The following is a 19,398-nucleotide window of genomic DNA, read 5'->3' as shown; positions in this document are numbered from 1 at the left end:
CACAGAGACCACCAGCAGGGTTCAATGTGAGTAGTGAGCAGAATTTGCTAGCTGGACACCGGCGTATTTATACAGTTTGTTATGATGTCCAGCCTCGTACAAGTTAATAATACATTGGGCTAGGGTCGCTTTCCTAATTTACATATCTCGTGCATGCTGTTTACTTTTGAATACATTTACTAACACACTCTATTATTCTTTAATTTAACGTTACACTCTTTACATATTGTTTTAATACAAATCAAGCAAATGTTTCGCATATCGTATCTGGATAGCATTACTATTCTTGTATACTTAAAGTTCAACATTTTCTCATTCAAGTAATTCCCTGATCCCGAGGTCAACAAAGGACAAGGTCTACATGACCCTAACATGTAGCCCGGAGGCAAGTTGGACATTAACCCTCCTAAAGAGGTTGAAGAGGTTAAGGCAAGAACAAGAGCACACGAGACGGCCATTTTAGACTACAGGGTGACTTTGTACGAAAAACTAAAATGGCGGTTCTAACCTAAAATGGAGGCTCGATTTACTTGGGGTCATGACCTTCTAATACAGGTTTCCACGCAAAGCGACTGGGCATGGGCCAACATATACGATGAGGACGAAACAATATTATATCAGTTCTAACAAACCCTCCTTTTGGCCTATGCCAAGCGCTAAACTACCTTCAATCACTTTGCGACTAACTCCACATTTCAACATCTATACATCCCGATTCATTGTCTGACATATCTATTGCCATTAGATCTGACACCAGAGTTTCTTTTAACACAAACTCTTTGGAAACCTTCTCTGGGGTGTATATTTTATGCCCTAGTATACTTGTTGCTTGCGCGCAACATCCCCCTAATACTGAACATATACCGGGGAGACACAGTATACAACAGCAAAGAAACAGAAAACTTCCCAAGATAATCAACAGGGCCGAAAACAACTTCCATCCCCATGACCATAGGAGGTCCCAAAACCATGCACTAAGTTCCCAGTTTCCCTCAGGAACATGTACTTCTGAACTAAGAACATGTAGATTTTGGATCGCTCTAAAGATCGTCGGAGAGGAGTCTGGTACGTAAACGCAGCAAGCGGACCCGACTAATGTACATACTCCTCCACGCTCGGCCAGAATGACATCTAATGCCATCCGGTTCTGAAGAGCCACTAATCTTATCGCTCTCTGTTGTAACGTCATATTATAGAGTATGTCAGTGGTCCGATTGATGGTTCTCTCCAATACTCTCGCTAGTCCCCTGATATCTTCCGAATTCGTAATTTGCCCAAAAAATGGCACAAAGGATTTCATGATATCTCCTAGAGTTTGCGCTGGAGTATCCCCTTTCACACCTCGAGTTTTCGAAACATTTGCAGTACTAGCAATAAATACCCCAGGTAGTAGAATCCCTAAATAGCAGGTTCCTTGCCAATCCCTGGGCAACCATGGAAATGCCACATTACCGCAAACAAAATAGACAGGTTCGCCTACGTACAGAGGTCTATTTTCATTAGTCAAATTCGCAACGTTGGCGCACTTTCTAAAATGACCCATTGACCGCGTTCCATTCCTCTGTATGCAGAAGGATACTGAATCGGGGCTATTTGCCTATAGGAGCCATTTTGAAAGAGATTAAAGACTGAAAGGGACGAGACAATCTATCAGAGGGCCTAACAGAAGCAACGTTTGGCTTACTTATATTTGCAAAAAGCGAGCAATCTAGGGGCATCAAAACATGCTTTTCAAAGTTATTTAAATTTGTACCATCAAAGTTCCCTGAGATGCTGTCATCCATCGACCAAAAAATAGTGCTCTAAGAGAACCTTAACAGGCAGTTGTCAAAGGTCAAGGATAAATATACCAACCCAGCCCCTTATCCCCATGTTGCGGTAAATGCGAACAGATCCAACAATTGGTTTTATTAAAAATTGCATGCGTGGCATTCATGATTAACAAAAGGGTATTATTCTGATAGTTCCGTCTATGCAAAGAATCGCTAGGCGACAAAGTATGCAATTGCACGGAAGGAGTGGGGATAACAGATACATTTTCAATAGGTAAAAAGTCCTCTAACGGATATGCTTCCTCCAGATACCATAACCCAAAACCAACAGTTAATAAAAATTCGGTAACTATCACAAAAAGGCAACAATACACTTTGTGGGTCCCTTTACATGCTTGATCATTGTCTCTGCTAGTCACATGTTTATCTAAAAGTTCAGCACGAGCGGTAGCGGGTGCAGGCATTGTAGTCTTCAACCGAAAAAACACCAATTGTTCGTTTGCTGGCGACTCCAGTCGCGTGTCTTCTTAATGTCTTTCCCACAACCCTTAGCCAACAGTACCTTCCCGTACAGTCTGGCCAAAAGGCAAGCCCTCAAATGATTTTCTCAATCTCACAGTCAGACCATGCTGTACGTTTACTTCCTTGGTCGTAAATTATATTTCGAGGGGATTGGGTCCTCCGACGTATTCCATATCTATGACATGTAATCACCACAGCTGTGCTGCTTCGGAAACTTTTTCGGCGTCTGCGTCCTGCGTCGATGACGTCGATGCGCCGTCGTCGAGGACCTCCTCCGACGTCCGACGTCATCCGATGTGATAAGTAGGACGCACAACGCCCATAGCCTCAGTTCCGTTTTTTCCGCGAACGTGTTGCTCCGTGTTTCTCGGTTCTAAGCCTCGACTCTTTGGAGTTCTGTTCTTTCTGGTTCTTCGAACCTGTTCGTTGTGAATATTCCTTCGGCGATGTCTTCCACTTCGTCTTCAACCCCGCGTCCGGGCTTTAAGAAGTGCGGGGAGTGTGGGTCCAAGATGTCGGTGACTGACTCGCACGACGCCTGCCTCTGGTGCCTCGGGGAGGCCCACGACACGGATGACTGTGTCGACTGCCAGTCGCTCACGTCCAAAGCCTTACGCGAACGTAAGAAGAAGTTGTCGGTAGGTCGGGTGTCCAAGCCCCGGAAGTCGAAGTCGGCAGGGCTTTCGACGGATGATTCGAGGGGTGACTCTCCGCGTCATCGTCGGAAGTCTCGTCGGTCTTCTTCTAGGAGTGGGTCTCGCCACTCCTCGGCCTCTTCGAGGCATTCTCGGAAGCGCCGTCACGGGTCGCCTTCCAGGTCCTCTTCCGAGGATTCTGCACGGCACGTCGGTTACCCCACCAGCCTTGCGACGCCGGAAGAATGGGCTTCCTTCGGGAAGAAAATGTTGGCGATTCTTGAGTCGCAGGGTACTCAGCCGTCCGCGCCCCCGAGTGGGGTCGGCCGTGTGAGGTCGAGAGACGCCGCTCGCAAGAGTGGTCGGCACGAGTCACGGGAGCGGTCCCGTTCGGACAAGGAGGCTCGTTCTCGCCGTACCCGTTCCAGGTCCCGGTCCTGGTCCTCGACGCGTTCGAGACCGTGTGCTCCTGTGAAGTCTTCGAGGAAGACATCGCCGTCTGTGGCGTCGAGGGCGTCGACAGGCTTTCTCGAGGCTCCGGCTTCGAGGGCCTCGTCGAAGCCGTCGACGATCAGGTCGTCGAGAGACACGCTCGGGGCTCCGGCTTCGAGGGCTGTGTCGACGCCGCCGATACTGGAGGCGCTGCATCTGACGTCGACGCCGATTTCCTCGACCTCGACGCCGATTTCCTCGACGTCGACGCCGATTTCCTCGACGCCGATCCTCTCGGCGCCGTTGCCGGTTTTGTCGGCGCCGATTCGCTCGACGCCATCGACGCCTTTCGTGTCGGAGGTGCCCCGTGTCACGGGTGTACCCCCTAGGAAGGCTCTGGTTAAGAGCAAGCACTCTCGGGTGCCTTTTCGCCACCTGGAATATATTTCGGAGGCAGATGAGGATTCTGATGGCCTGGTTCCTAGTCAGGTGCCAGATGAAATTGTCTCGGGCCATAGTCAGTTTGACGATTTGAGGCAGTCACTGCTGGATGCCAGTGGACTGGACACCTCTCCGGAGGTGGAATTTTGTAGGCCTGAGCCTGGCTCCCATGCCGATTCCTCGTACCGGCGCCTTATGGCTAGGGTGTCTGAGTATCTGGGATGGTCTGCTCCCCCAGGGGAGTTTGTGCAGGATGATCTGACGGACATCCTTGATGTTGGTCCCCCAACTGACCCGGTTCTGCCGTTCCATATGGCTTTACAGAGAAGGGTGGCGGCGGCTTGGACTGCTCCGGAGAGTCTCCCGGCGGTGGGCAGATCCTTGTCGCGTAAATACCGTCCAGCCAGTAGCGACCCCTGCTACTTGACCAGGCACCCCACTCCGGAAAGTTTGGTGGTGCAGGCGGCCACGGCCCCGGCAAAGCAGGCGTCGTACCCTACCATCCCTCCTGATAGGGACGACAAACGTTTTGATGGCTGGGCGAAGAAAGTGTTTTCTTCTGGTGGTATGGCGCTTCAGGCGGCCAACTCCATTTGTGCCTTGTCACGTTTCACGCACACTCTGTGGAACTGTGTTGCGTTAGCGGCTGAACATATTCCCGAAGGGGATGAACGGGATGGTTTCCTTGCTATGGTCCAGGATGGTAAGGATGCCATGTGTGAGTCCGTTCAGTCGGGTCTGGACTTGGCTGAATGCGTCAGTAGGTCCGTGGCGGCGAGCACCGTGATACGCAGGTTTGCGTGGTTGCGGAAGTCGGGGTTTGCTCCTGATGTGCAGTCCCGGCTCCTCAACATGCCCTTTGATGGTGAACACCTTTTTGGCAGCAAGGCTGACGAGAGCCTTGAGAGGTTGCAGACCTCAAAAGCCGCAGCGAAGTCGTTGGGCGCTGCAGTTCGCCAACCTCCGCCTTTTCGTCCTAGGGGACAGCAGTGGAGGGGTGGTTCCTTTCGCTATTACTCATCCTTCAGTAAAGCGAGAGGAGCTGGCAGTCAAAGAGGCCAACGCAGGGGTACCAGAGGTGGACGACAGGGTACCCGTGGTGCCAGGGCCGCTCGGGCAGTTGCCTCTTTGCCCTCAGGTAACGCCGCAGCCGCTCCCATTCAGTCGTGAGGCCATGTCCCATGGTTCGCCGGTTGGGGGAAGGCTGGCGCAGCATCTTGTAGAGTGGCAAGCCATTACTTCAGATGTGTGGGTTCTGGAGATCATAACCCACGGCTACTGTCTTCCTTTTCGGCACAGGCCTCGCGACAATCCACCGGGGAACCTCTCTTTGCAGAGTCCGGATCCGCTCCTTGCGCAGGAAATTCAAGCCCTGCTGGAGAAAGGCGCCATAGAACTGGTGCCTGTAGCGGAGAGGAACAAGGGATGGTATTCCCCTTATTTTTTGATTTCGAAGAAAGACGGGGGATTGAGACCCATCATGGACTTGCGCGGTTTGAACAAACTCCTCAGGAAGGACAAGTTCAAGATGGTTACTCTCTCTCAAGTCCTCCAGGCCCTTCAGCTTCAGGACTGGTTGGTGTCACTCGACCTCAAGGATGCTTACTTCCATGTGCCGATCCATCCCAAGCACAAGAAGTACCTGAGGTTCGCGGTTGGCGACTCGCACTTTCAGTTTCGGGTCCTGCCGTTCGGATTGACCTCCGCCCCGAGGGTTTTCACCAAGCTCATGGTGGTGGTGGCAGCGCATCTCAGGCAAGGGGGGATTCACGTCTACCCCTACCTGGACGATTGGTTGATCAGGGGGAGCTCTCCCGAGCAAGTCCTGGATCATCTATCGATCGCCTGTCGCTCCCTTCACAGGCTGGGCTTCTCCCTCAATTTAAAGAAGTCCCATTTGACGCCAACGCAGCGGCTCCAGTACATCGGAGCAGTGCTCGACACTTCCCTGGGGCAGTGTTTTCCTCCCCAGGTGAGGGCTCTTCACATTCAGCAGATGGTGCACAAGTTTCAGCATGCCCAGACGCTCCCGGCGTTCGAGTTCTTGAGGTTGCTCGGCCTCATGGCATCCTGCATTCTTCTGGTGCCAGAGGCTCGCCTGCGGATGAGATCTTTGCAGTGGGCACTCAAGACGCAATGGTCGCAGTCCTCCGGCAGGATGTCGGACTCGATTCAGGTGCCGTCCTCGGTCGCCCGGGACCCTCTGTGGTGGGCCGTCGAAGGCAACTTGATGAAGGGGGCTCCATTTTGGCTTCCCTGGCCGGAGGTGACGATCGTGACGGATGCATCCCTCACGGGATGGGGAGCTCATGCCAACGGGCTGACAGTCAGCGGTCGTTGGTCTCCGTCGGAGTCCAGACTCCATATCAATCTGTTGGAGCTGAGGGCCGTCAGGCTAGCCCTGAAGGCTTTTCTGCCGTCTGTGCGAGGGAAGAATGTCCTGATCCTGACGGACAACACAGTGGCCATGCACTACCTCAACAAAAAGGGGGGGGGCAGGGTCACTTCCTCTGTGCAGAGAGGCGATGCAGCTCGGGTTCTGGGCCATCCAGCAGGAAGTTTCGATCTCGGCGGTTCATCTGGCCGGTGCCGAAAACGTGACGGCGGACGCTCTGAGCAGGCAGAGCGCGATCTCTCACGAGTGGGAGTTGGCTCAGGAGATTCTCCTGGAGATCTTCGCCCTTTGGGGGACCCCTCAAGTGGATCTCTTCGCCTCCAGTGTCAACCGGAAGTGCGAAAGGTTTTGCTCGCGGGAATTTCCTCCAGAAGGAGCCTTAGGAGACGCGTTCGTGGTGGAGTGATCATTCCCGCTGCTGTACGCGTTTCCTCCAGTCCCCGTCATCCCGCAAGTGCTTACGGAAGTTCGGTTCCCGGATGATCCTCATTGCCCCGGCGTGGGCTCGGAGGACGTGGTACCCGGACCTTCTCGACTTATCCATCTGCCCTCCACGTCGTCTTCCCTACCGAGACGATCTGCTCTCACGGGAGGGGGGTCAGGTTCTCCATCCAGAGGTCAGATCCCTCAACCTTCACGCTTGGTTTCTGAAAGGTTGAGGTATAAGGATTGGGACCTCCCTGAGGACGTGATGGAGGTGTTGCTTTCGGCCCGAAGGCCGGCAACAAAGTCTCTGTACCGTTGCCGTTGGCGTAAGTTCTGCGACTGGTGCAGAGTTCAGAATGTGGATCCTTTTGCATGTGACATCCCCATGGTTCTGTCCTTTTTACTTTCTTTGGCCCACAGGGGCTTGCAAGTGGGTACCGTTAAGGGTTACCTGGCGGCGCTGTCCATCTTTAAGCGCTCGTCTGAAGAGTGTTCTTACTTTAAAATCCCTTTGATTTCACAGTTCCTGAAAGGGCTCACTAATGTGTTCCCTCCGTCACCTTTCCTGGTGCCCGGTTGGGATTTAAACCTGGTTCTTAAGTTTCTTATGGGTGCTCCGTTTGAGCCTTTGCATTCTTGCCCTTTGAGGCTGTTGACTCTGAAAACTGTGTTTTTAGTTGCGGTTACTTCCGCTCGCAGAGTGAGTGAGTTACAGGCACTTTCAGTTAAGCCTCCCTTCACTGTATTTCACAAGGACAGGGTTGTCCTTAGAGTTCGTCCTTCTTTTCTTCCGAAGGTAGTGACGGAATTTCATTTGGCCCAGAAGGTTGTTCTTCCGGCATTCTATCCTCCTCCGCATCCTGGTAAGGAAGAGGAGAGGCTCCATAGGCTTGATCCTAGGAGAGCTTTAAGCTTTTATGTTTCACGCATGCCCCGGTCAGAGTGGATGTCCAACTCTTTATTGGTTTCGCTGGTAATCGTTTGGGGCAAGCTGTGACGAAACAGACTTTGTCTCGCTGGATTATTTTGGACATCTCGGAGTGCTACCGTTTGGCGGGTAAGGACCCACCGGCTGGCTTGCGGGCCCATTCTACCAGGGGTATGGCTGCGTCTACTGCCCTGCAGAGGGGTGTTCCTATTCGCAACATCTGTGATGCAGCCACCTGGGCTTCAGTACATACATTTGTACGTCACTATTCCCTTGATTCCATCCGAGCACAGGATCTGGCCTTTGGCAAGGCGGTCCTTTGCTCTGCTATTTGATTGGCTATTCTACATTTTGATTCTAAATTCTTTCCCTCCTCCTTGCTTTGGTACTGCTTTGGGAGTCTGTCATAGATATGGAATACGTCGGAGGACCCAATCCCCTCGAAGAACAAGTTACTTTCTTACCTGGTAACGTTCTTTCGATGGGATGGTCCGGCGACGTATTCCATATCGCTCCCGCCCGGCCTTCCCCGCTGCAGAATTTCTTTTGCGATTGCAGCTTACGTTCCGCAAGGCTTTGTGTCTGACTGGCAGTTGACTTATGTCACACGTTCTGGGGGAAAAAAACTACAACTGAGGCTACGGGCGTCGTGCGTCCTACTTATCACATCGGATGACGTCGGACGTCGGAGGAGGTCCTCGACGACGGCGCATCGACGTCATCGACGCAGGACGCAGACGCCGAAAAAGTTTCCGAAGCAGCACAGCTGTGGTGATTACATGTCATAGATATGGAATACGTCGTCGGACCATCCCATCGAAAGAACGTTACCAGGTAAGAAAGTAACTTGTTCTTTGCAGTTTCTGGTGAGGACAAAGTGCCGTCACTTCCTCCTGGAAGTGGCGAATGAACGGAAATGGGATCAGAAAAGGATTGATCCGGAAGTTCCACTGTTGGGGAGTGCGGAGACAAGATGGCCGTTTTGTCCGGCCTTGCGGATTCTGAAGCGGTCTCTGATTCTCCCTTGTTGGTTGTTGCTGTTTCAGGCACGCTAGTTACAGCAGTGGGAAGGGATTCTGTATCTTCTGTATCGTATGTCACGGGCTGTGGGATCCGTTTGGTGTGCGTCGCATGGATCCAGTTCTTACGACCCGCTACCCGCACAGCAGTCTGAGTGACTAGCAGGACTTGGTAGGGACCCCTCCGCCGAGTTGCAAGGCAAGACGACCTCTCAAAAACCTTCGTGTGGATCCAGTCCCCCGGTCGTAGACTGTGACCGGGACCCTCGTAGCGTACAGGTAATGCCTCTCGCACCTGGTGATAAATTGAAAACAGATTTTTAGTCAACTGGTTACAGTAATCTGAAAGAAGCACATTTTCTATGTCCCGTAGTGAACGGCTTTTTGGCAAACTCCATATATTAGCAGGTCTCCCCATTACCACCTCAAAGGGAGAGAGCCCAGTCTTAGTTTGAGGGGTTGTTCTCATCGACAGTAACACGATCGGTAAGGCGTCTGGCCATTTTAGCTTGGTGCCAGCACACGTCTTAGCGAGTTTGTTCTTTATAATGCCGTTATGCCTTTCCACTAATCCGGCACTTTGGGCATGTCTGGCTGAATGGAACCGTTTGTCAATCTGTAATCCTTTGCAAATTTGTAGGATTACAGTAGCGATGAAGTGTGGCCCATTATCTGACCAGATGACTCTCGGCAGCCTGAACCTAGGAAAAAACTCTTTCAACAGAGTTTTTGCCGTGGTTATGGCCGTTGCATCTCTAACCGGGAAGGCCTCAACCCACTTATTAAAGGCACAAATGACAACCAACACATATTTAAGATTGTTACAACGTTCCATTTCAATAAAATCAAAGTGAATAACCTCAAACGGGACAGAGGGTGGAGCCAAACTTCCTCTAGGTTTTGAGGTACCTTTTCCTACATTGTGCTGCAAGCAGACCATGCAGCTTTGGACAAAATGCTCCGCAGTTTTGAAAATCTTATCATTGGCCCATACACTGTGTAGAATTTAAGTCAATTTACGCGCACAAACATGTGTCGGACCATGAGCCATAATAACCATCATTGTTATGTAGGCGTCGGGGAGTAACCATTTCCCTTCAATATTGTCTACCCAGCACCCATCGTCATCGAATCTCCCTGCACCCTCGATCCATCTCTTAGTCTCCTCTATGGTAGCATCTGCTTGAATATCTTTTCCAGCATCAATACTTTCACCCAAAGTGCAAACGGTTACAATTTCTTTTACAGCATACATTTCTGAACTGAAATCAGTGGCAGTTTGTTTAGCTATCTGATCAGCGAAAGCATTCCCTCTTCCTACATCATCTGTAACCTTTTGATGTGCTGAACATTTTATGATAGCTAACTGAACAGGGAGTGCGAGTGCTGAAAGTAATCGCACTATTAAAGTGCCGTGCTGGATTTTGGTTCCGTGCGAGGTCAAGAAACCTAGTTCTTTCCAGAGTCTACCGAAATTGTGGGCCACCCCAAAAGCATACTGAATATCGCTATATATGTTTACTGTAAGCCCTTCAGAAAGTTTACAAGCTCGAGTTAACGCTATACTTTCTGCGGCCTATGCAGAGTTATGCAGAATTCTTTTCGTTTCCACAATCATGCTTAAAGTAGTGACAGCATAAGCAGCCGTGGATGTACCGTCTGGAAGTTTAAAACAAGAGCCATTACAAAATAGCTCTCCTTGTGGGCTATTCAAAGGCGTGTCTTTCAGATCGATTCTGCCTTTAGTCTCCTGTTCTGTCATATAAAGGCAATCGTGTGACGTATCGTCACCATCAATAGTATCTTGTGAAACAGGTAAAAGTTCAGCCGGATTTAAAACACAACACCTCTGAATTTGAATGTGGGGGGCAAATGAGATTAGTTCATATCTTGTCAATCGTGCAGAAGTGAGGTGTTGCGTTTGAGTTCTATTCAATAAAATATCTACAGAGTGAGGTACCATGAGGGTTAACGCATTACCCAGGACCATTCCCTCACTCTGTTTTACAGACGCAGCAGCAACAGTGCGCAAACATCTTGGCAAAGCGCATGCTACAGGATCAAGGGCGGAGGAATAGTAACCGCACGGCCTATTCTTCCCTCCATGCTCCTGCGTTAATACAGCCAAAGCACACCCATCACGTTCATGCACAAACAATGCAAAGGCCTTGTCATAATTCGGAGTTCCTAAAACCGGCGCTGAACACAGCGCGGATTTGAGCAAATCAAATGCTGTCTGGTGTTCCAAAGTCCATGGCAATGGCAAAGAAATGCCCTTCTTTATCAAAGCCAGCATTGGTTTAATCGTTAACGAAAAGTTAGGGATCTACAATAAGAAGCCATACCTATCAGGGCTCTAACTTCCTTTTGCGTATTTGGGACAGACATGCCAGAAATAGTCTTTATTCGTTCAGGTGTCAACCGTCTTCCCTCCTTTGACAGGAGGTAGCCTTAATAGGCGACCTCCTGACAACAATATTGGAATTTTTTAAGTGAAGCTTTGTGGCCATGTTTCGCTAGATGACAAAGCAACAACACGGTGCCTTCTTTACAGGTGCTCTCAGAATCAGCAGCCAAGAGGAGGTCATCTACAAACTGTAGTAACGTGCAAGTAGTAGGCAACTCGAGAGTATCGGGCTGCTCTTTCAATGCCCTACTATAAATACTTGGACTCTGTGTACCCTTGTGGTGCACGAGTGAATGTAAACGAGCGTCCACCTAGTGTAAACGCGAACAAATACCTGCTATCCTTGTGTATGGGAATACTGAAAAACGCGTTTTTAAGATCAACAACGCTAAAATGAGTGGCAGAAGCCAGAATCATGGTTAGTATCGTTGTAACATCAGGTACAATAGGAAATTGAGGAGCCACAATTTTGTTAATAGCACGTAAATCAATTATAAAACGAAAGGGAATCGCATTATCACCTTTTTTGTATACTGGCAAAATGGGGCTGTTACATATGCTACCTGTAATCTCCTCAATTACTCCACGATGTACAAAATCAGAAACTATACATTTCAAAGCCTGTTCGCCTTCAACTGAGATCTTATATTGCGGGATGCGCGGCAATTTTACTCCATGTTTCAAAATAATTTTAACAGGTTCAATTTGAAGAATGCCCACATCATTATCATCAATTGCCCATAAACATTCTGGGACATTACTGAATTCTGGCGGTAAAGGTCGAGTCAAAAGCTGAGAGGCGAGTGAGTGCTGAGGTGAAATTGTTAACCGAACTCCGTCCGGAGAACAATGTATTACTGCATACAATGCCTTCAACAAATTTAGCCCCAGCAAGTTCTCCCCACAGTTTGTGGTAAGTAGAAATGGACACTGTTCCGTGAAGGGACCCAGTGTTATCGGTACCCGCAAAGAGACCGGACAAACTACAGGTGTGCCTGAAAACCCTACGGAAACGTTGGACTGCCCTGACAGGGGAATATTTGGAACCCGTGAATGATCAATGGAACATTTCTGTGCTCCTGTATCTACTAAAAATAGATGCTTACTATTTCCCACCGCCATCTCAACGTAGGGGCCTTTCTGATGAACGGGAATAGGCATAGGTTCCAAATCCTGCTTCGGGCAATCCTAGCGAAACAGAATATTTTCAAAAGGAAGCTCTTCAAAGAGGTACGCGGCAGAAGGGTGATCAAAAATGTTTCTATTATCCACATTCGAAACTTGCTTATCTTGTGAAGGAGGTTGCTGTGATTCTGGTACAAACTGACCTCTACCAGGGCCCCCTGCACCTGGGCGACCTCTGGATCATCTACCCATGTTCCCAAATGACCTTTGCTGCAAGGTCGAACATTGTGCGGGCCGGTGGCCTTCCTGCCGGCAATAGGCACACTGGTTAATGGTTACCGGAACCAAGGGTGCACTTCCCTGTGGAATGTACTGACCTCTAAATTGATTACCCCCTCTAGGGCTTCTAACAATCTGTTGTAATAAAACCTTTTTTTTCAGGTCACCCTTTTTTTTCTCACGTTTTTCCTTTTCAGTATTTAGACGATTTTCATAGTACTGAGCCATGTGCAGTACTTCGCCTGCCAAGCGCTTTCAGAAGACATAATCTGTAACTGGCTGTCAGGCAGCAATCCACGTACAAATTTGTCGACAAACAGTGTTTTCCCTGACTCTGTGCCTAAGTCTTGTCCACTGAAATCTGAGAATACCTGCTCGAACCGATTGAAGAAATCTGTAGCACCCCCAACTTTCCTTGGACACAGGCCGTAAGTTTGTCCCAAATGATTCTTTTTTCAGGAACCATAGTTTTCAATTTTACAATAATTCTATCAGGCAAAGTTAATATCACTTGAGTCGGTCGTTCGCCAGCTGGTCTTTCTCTATCTAGCCTAACCATATTATCCCATGTATCTCCCAACCCAGGTATGTCATTTATAGTCCTAATCTGTTTCCACAAATCGACTGTAGGAGTACGGGAAATAATATGTCAATATCACTTAAAGTGAATACCGACGACTGTAAGACCGACTCTATTTCTTTATAGAATCCGGTCGGATTCTTTCTTATATCGGGAATAGATTGTTTTATGGTGTTCACTTCCTGTCTTGAAAATGGGACGTGAACAACCTGTGATACGTAATGGGCAGAAATTTCTCCGGTGACTATTCCTCGCCCAGCATCGGCCGCAATCTCAACTTTCGGGACAAATGTCTGAGGGACCTCTCTCATAGGCAGCTGGGAAGTATGTAGCTCCTCCGCACACTTACTAAGCAACGGGGCCAAATCAAGCGCTAGGGCAGTCGAAGAAGTATCAATCGAAAAAGCTCTTTTATAAACGCTCAACAATTCTGCGGGACAACAAATCTTTCTTCATACACACTCATCCTGTAGGTACTCTACCATCACCTGTATCACTTTCTTCTGCATTTCTAACGTATACTAACTATATGTGTGATATACTTCATCTGGAGTTATCGACATATCCGAAATCCATCTTATCGCATCCTTTATACAAATTTGCGCTTCCTCACCTTTTAATTCACGGCGAGGAGAAAACCGTTTCTGTACGTACATAATACCTAAACTATCACCATCTGTTTCCTCATTCCGTAACCCTTCCAACTCCTTCCTATACTCAAAAATCCTCTCAACATGCTCATATACCTTCTCTGTAGTATCCCTGGACAACGCTAAGGCGTTCAAATCCCGTAACCCCTGTGGGAAATCTTCATTGTTCAATCTATTCCACAATATAATCAAATGAGTCCCTAATCCTTCAATAAAAACATTTTTCTCAGGAATACCTTTTAAATTTTCGAGTGTCGAAAAAACATCGGCTTGTTCACCCTTCTCCATACAATGGTTAGCCCAAGCAATCAATTCATTTTTTTTTCTGGGTGCACAGTATTACGAGTCACAACCCTTGATCTCGCTCCCTGGTCTACTACAAGCGATGCAGAATCACTTGGAAGAAGAGTAGCCACGTTCTGAATATCAACAGGTGGTGGCAAGGGGGCAGGCAAAGGAGTGACGGCTGGAAGAACAACAGGAAGAACAGCAGGGAGGGCCAGAGGAACTGTAGGAGGGGGAACAACAACGGGAAGGGGCAAAGCGCCTGGAGGAGGGACGTACAGGGGTGGCGCCGAGGCATCGGGCCTTCGTTCATGCAAAAGTTTATTAATCAATTCATCTGACGTATGAAAATCTTTTGAAGGGTAGATTTTGTGAATGCCTAATTGAAACGCCCTGTCCGTGTTCCTGACTAACTCCAATTGTTTATTTTTGTCATATAACCGTGCCTTTTCGACACTTGTCATATGCCTACACATATGTTTTTCTCTACTCTTCTGTTGCTGCAAAGCTCCTGTTTTCCAACTATGTAAGGCATCAAATGCTGCAGGTCTAGCCTTTTTCTTTACTAATACAGACTCTAAATATTCTATACGAGGGATTTCAAAACTACCATTGGTTGGCCACCGAAGATTAGAATTATGTCTGGTCTGGTCTGTCTGTGCCAAATGTCATTAAATGCTATACTACCAAAGCCTTTCTTTACAGTACATAGTACATGCCGCCGACCCATCCTGAATAATGCCCTGAAGCAGGCAGACAATTTCCCAGGCATATAAAAGTTCTGGTGTTACCTGGTTAAATAATTGTGCTCACGAGTACAATGCTCCAAATTCAAATTGTCAGGGTTAGATTCAGAATCGGGACACGATTCACCTGACCAAAGGACTGGGAGGCCCGATCGGGTTACTAAGGACAATGCTAAGGACCCACGTGTCTGGTGATTTTCGGCAAATTTACCCACCTCGGATGTATGGAACCTAGTCAAGACGTCGTCTCGGGCTACAGCTCACCGTTCAGGGATCGGATCGTGCAGTTTCGTCGAGGAATTCGCTTCTCGTCTAGAGTGGCCGTTTCTGTTGGCACCGTCCGATCCCGGTCCGATAGCCGAGCCAACCTTCAACGAGACGAGGTCAATCTTGAGGGTCCCTATTCGGGCTCCATCTGTGGAATCAGAAAAAATACAATATTACGGCTGTTACACCAAGCAAAGGAAAATACACCAACACAGGCTTGTAAAGATTCCCAGAATCTTTATTACAAAACTGAACAGTAGTCAACAAAGTACACAAATAGCTATTTGGCCATCAATACATCACAGATACCACCAGCAGGGTTCAATGTGAGTAGTGAGCAGAATTTGCTAGCTGGACACCGGCGTATTTATACAGTTTATGATGATGTCCAGCCTCTTACAAGTTAATAATACATTGGGCTAGGGTCGCGCCAGGTTCACTTTCCTAATTTACATATCCCGTGCATGCGGTTTACTTTTGAATACATTTACTAACACACTCTATTATTCTTTAATTTAACTTTACACTCTTTACATATTGTTTTAATACAGATCAAACAAATGTTTTGCATATCGTATCTGGATAGCATTACTATTCTTGTATACTTATAGTTCAACATTTGCTCATTCAAGTAATTCCCTGATCCCAAGGTCAACAAAGGACAAGGTCTACATGACCCTAACATGTAGCCCGGAGGCAGGTTGGACATTAACCCTCCTACAGAGGTTGAAGAGGTTATGGCAAGAACAAGAGCACACGAGACGGCCATTTTAGACTACAGGGTGACTTTGTACGAAAGACTAAAATGGTGGTTCTAACCTAAAATGGAGGCTCAATTTACTTGGGGTCATGACCTTGTAATACGGGTTTCCTCGCAAAGTGACTGGGCATAGGCCAACATATACGATGAGGACGAAACAATATTATATCAGTTCTAACAGGAGGAGACAACATAACACGTGGTAGCCACCCGGCGGCTGGGACATGGTGAGTCGGGGGTGCTCGGGAGAGGAGAGGCCACATACACCACCCCCCCAACCCAAAGCCGGCAGGGGCTCGCTCCCCACGGAATAAGAGATCCTGGCCAGCTGGGCCTTAGTGGTTGGGGTGGCCGCCCACCATCGGAATATCAGTCTGGGTTGGAGCGCAGACCATAACAGGAACTATCGCCGACAGACCCTCACAGCCCTTGCTCCACAATTAGGCCACGGCCCGCAGTACCTCAACACGGAAGGGGACGCCGGATTGACCCATAATACGCGTTTCTCCTCTCAGAATGTCAGATAAACTCCTACTTTCTCCCAACTTCACCCCTGTTCCCCGTCTTTCTTTAATTCCTTCCTGCTCACCTGGGGGTATCTCTTCCGGTTCTGCTCCAAATCTCCTTCTCCAGACCGCTTGCTCTCTTGTCTGATAAGACCTACCCCGAGAGGAAGCCACCCTGCCCCTCTAACTCGGGGCAAAGGGGTCCCCCGAACCGGGGTAGACCGGTGTAGGGGAAAAAGCCGAGCGGGCACAAAAAAACCCTTGTTGCAGGTCTTGTAGTAGAGCTTGGCAGGACCACTGGGCAGGGCAAAGGCAGGAGGACCTACTTCAGAAAGCAGAGCGGCTAAGCAAAGAGGAGAGCCAGCAGGGAACCGGGCACAGAGAGTGTGCACGGGGAAAAAACACACGCTAGCCAAGACGAGGGAGAGGAAGAACGAGAAGGACGTGGGAGGCAATGAGGAGTGGAAGGAGAAGGTATGAGAAGGGAAGAGAAGCAAAGGGAGAGAACGGTGGCAGCAGCCACGGAACGGAAAACTGCAGCGTACCAACCCGGAGCCTGACGCGAAGGTTGCAACGCGCAGGCTTCCGGGTTGGATGACGTTAAATGGGCTCCGCAGAGGAGGGGTGGAAGACTAGACCGCTACATGCGGACGCCGGCAGCGTGACGGCCGAATCAATGGCCGCCCCATCACCAGCGTCTCCACAGCCGCCAACGGCGGCCGAGCGTGACACAGAAGCAGTTGGGAATTACATTATGTGGGTTTAAATCTGTGATGATAAAAATAACTGGATTATGATTCGGAACAAAATGTTCTTGATCTAGATTATACATCTTTAAGCAGTGAATATATTGAGCAATCTCGTCATAATAACCAACGTAATTACTTAAAGGAGTATCCACACAACTGTATGGTTAAAAAAAGTGTATTAAGTTTAACTCTGCGGTGTCCTATGATGTAGTTGGTGGTCAGATTTGCCTGAGTAGAGGCAACCGCTTCTGTAGGCTATGTGGTGAGTTGGTGGTGGAAACTGTAAAACATTTATTATTGGGCTGTAAAAGACTTAACTTGTTACCAAGATCTACTCTTTTAGCTTATGGTCATGATTTTAATAAGGATGTTTTAATATGGCTCAAGTTTCTCAAAGCAAAGGATGTGGTTTTAATATATCAGGCTGTAAGACTATGGATGAGAATTTAATTAATTATGAAGATTGTGCGGAATTAATGTTAACATTTGTTATTGTATGTTTAATACTGTACTTGTACTAAAAGCCTTAACGAGCTAAAATGTACTAAATAATCATTTATTCAGTGCCAATCACCATGGTATCAAAGCATCTGATGAAGGATGCAGATGTTGAACAGTTTGAGGTGCTCCACAGGAGAGGTTGTTTGAATTGGATAAGCAGTTCTGGTGTGGAGGGTGCTGTTCTCATTTGTTGCGTACACAATATTGAAATTATGTTAGGGCTTCACATTGCCTAGATGTTGTAAACCCTGCAAAGGACAATCAGGAAGATGTTAGTAGACTGTGTACAGGATTATTTACAGGCTCAGGAGGAGCTTGGCGGCAATAGTTGAGCAGTTTGGAGTGGTCTTCCCTAATGCCAACCTGGACTGCTTTAGTATTTATATCCTGGGTGGAAACTAGATTTGATGTCAAGTAAATGATTGGTTCCGAGGTGGATTTAACAATGTGTGGTCAGAAATGCTTCAAAGGCATGCCACAAAAGGGGACTTGAAGTTAGGTGGCCAAGTGTGTTTGATCAAGAGCATTTTTCAGTGTTGTGATTCTTGCCTTTTTAGCAGCGTCTGGTAAGAGTCTGGGCCAGAGGGTGGTGGTGAGAGTGAATGGGAAGGTTGAGCTTAGTTTATCGGGTCTGGTTCAGATATTAAGAATAAAGGGCATCAAAGCGTAAATAGCTTGTTTTTTTCCTAATCACTCTTTGAATCAGCGATTTCTCAAAGATTGGGATCAATGAGAACGTGCGTTGGTGGTTGGGGATAAGGTTTGCAACATTTTCTGCTGGATCTAGACACTTTGGTCTCTTAGTTATTATTCATCTACATACAAGCACTGCTCTGTTTTCTGGCCCTCTTCTTTTTTCCCCCCCTTTTCTTTTAATAGGGTGTTTACTTTGGTTTCAACTGTTGTGGTGTTTCATTCTGATTTGGTTTTTTCAGTTCTCTTGCATGTGATGCTAAATGAAAAACAGTAGTTGAATGCACGATGGACACTGCCTGGCCGGCTCGCAGTGTGACTTAATTTGCTGTTGATTTTTATTTCAGGTTCGAATCGTCCTCCCATGCCATTAGCCTCAGCGCCTATTTACGTGAGCAGAGGCGAGAGCTGTACAGCAAGAGCGGAGAGCTGCAAGGTGAGATTCGCAGTAATGAGGACAGTCATTTTGGGCAGTTAGTTCTGGTTTTTGCTGTGCAGAGTATGTCAGAAGCAGAGAATGCAGAATTATTCAGAGGTGTTAACCGACATGCCTGTCCTCAGTAACTAATCTTCCTTCCCCTCGTAATATTGTTATGAATGTCGTTGGGAAATGTGGATTGGGTAAGTGCAAAGTCTTTAAAAATGTATGCTGTTGTTTAGATTCGCTCTTACGCTTGTAAAATAGCTGTGAGATCACCTCCTTATATCTGTATGGATTTTGCAGTTGCAGGTTTGAATCCAGTCGGGCTTAATAAGTCCTTCTGAGCACGATGAAATGAATGTGATTACATTGTATTGTATTTATTTTTGTTTTATGATACACCACATTGCTACATCTTGCTTCGTGGTGAAGGGGAAGGTTTGGGGTTTGGGAAGAAGAGTAGAAAGTCCAAGACAAAAGGGGGAAATGCAACAATTAAGAGGATGTGCGCTTCAGCCTGTTCTCAGTTTCTCCCGAAGGTTATGTGCCAGGGAATGAGGATCGTTAATGTATAAAAAATACCAGTCATTGTTGCCGGGCAACATGGCAAGTAGCCTGAAGTTCTCTGTGTAGATATTCTGGTTCAGAATAATTTGTCTCCTTTTATGGAAAACTCAATGTAAAGAACACTGTTTTTAAAACCTTTCTTTCTGAGCTTCAAATATAGTTTTAGCGTCTTAAATCCAGTATTTCGTTATTCCAGAGGCGAGGTCCTCTGGATGCAAACACCTTGTCCCCTAATTTGGTTTGGTTGACAGCCAAAGGTTTGGCAATTTCAGAGTTCTTGATGGTTTATAAT

At 47.9% G+C, this 19,398-nt stretch overlaps 1 protein-coding gene across 1 annotated transcript in view; it reads left to right on the top strand.

The window, feature by feature from the left end:
• EXOC4 (exocyst complex component 4) overlaps positions 1–19,398 on the top strand; it is a 2,700,837-nt gene that overhangs the window by 666,369 nt on the left and 2,015,070 nt on the right. Inside the window, exon 9 of the mRNA XM_069629625.1 lies at positions 18,466–18,554. Within this exon, the coding sequence (XP_069485726.1) occupies positions 18,466–18,554 (89 nt within the window). The remainder of the gene's footprint in view (positions 1–18,465; positions 18,555–19,398) is intronic.

This window comes from Ambystoma mexicanum, chromosome 12 (assembly GCF_040938575.1).
Source record: "Ambystoma mexicanum isolate Mex_15411 chromosome 12, UKY_AmexF1_1, whole genome shotgun sequence".
In the NCBI taxonomy this organism is placed as follows: domain Eukaryota; kingdom Metazoa; phylum Chordata; class Amphibia; order Caudata; family Ambystomatidae; genus Ambystoma; species Ambystoma mexicanum.
The sequence above is the reverse complement of the archived record's forward strand: the minus strand, read 5'-3'. Positions and strand labels throughout refer to the sequence as shown.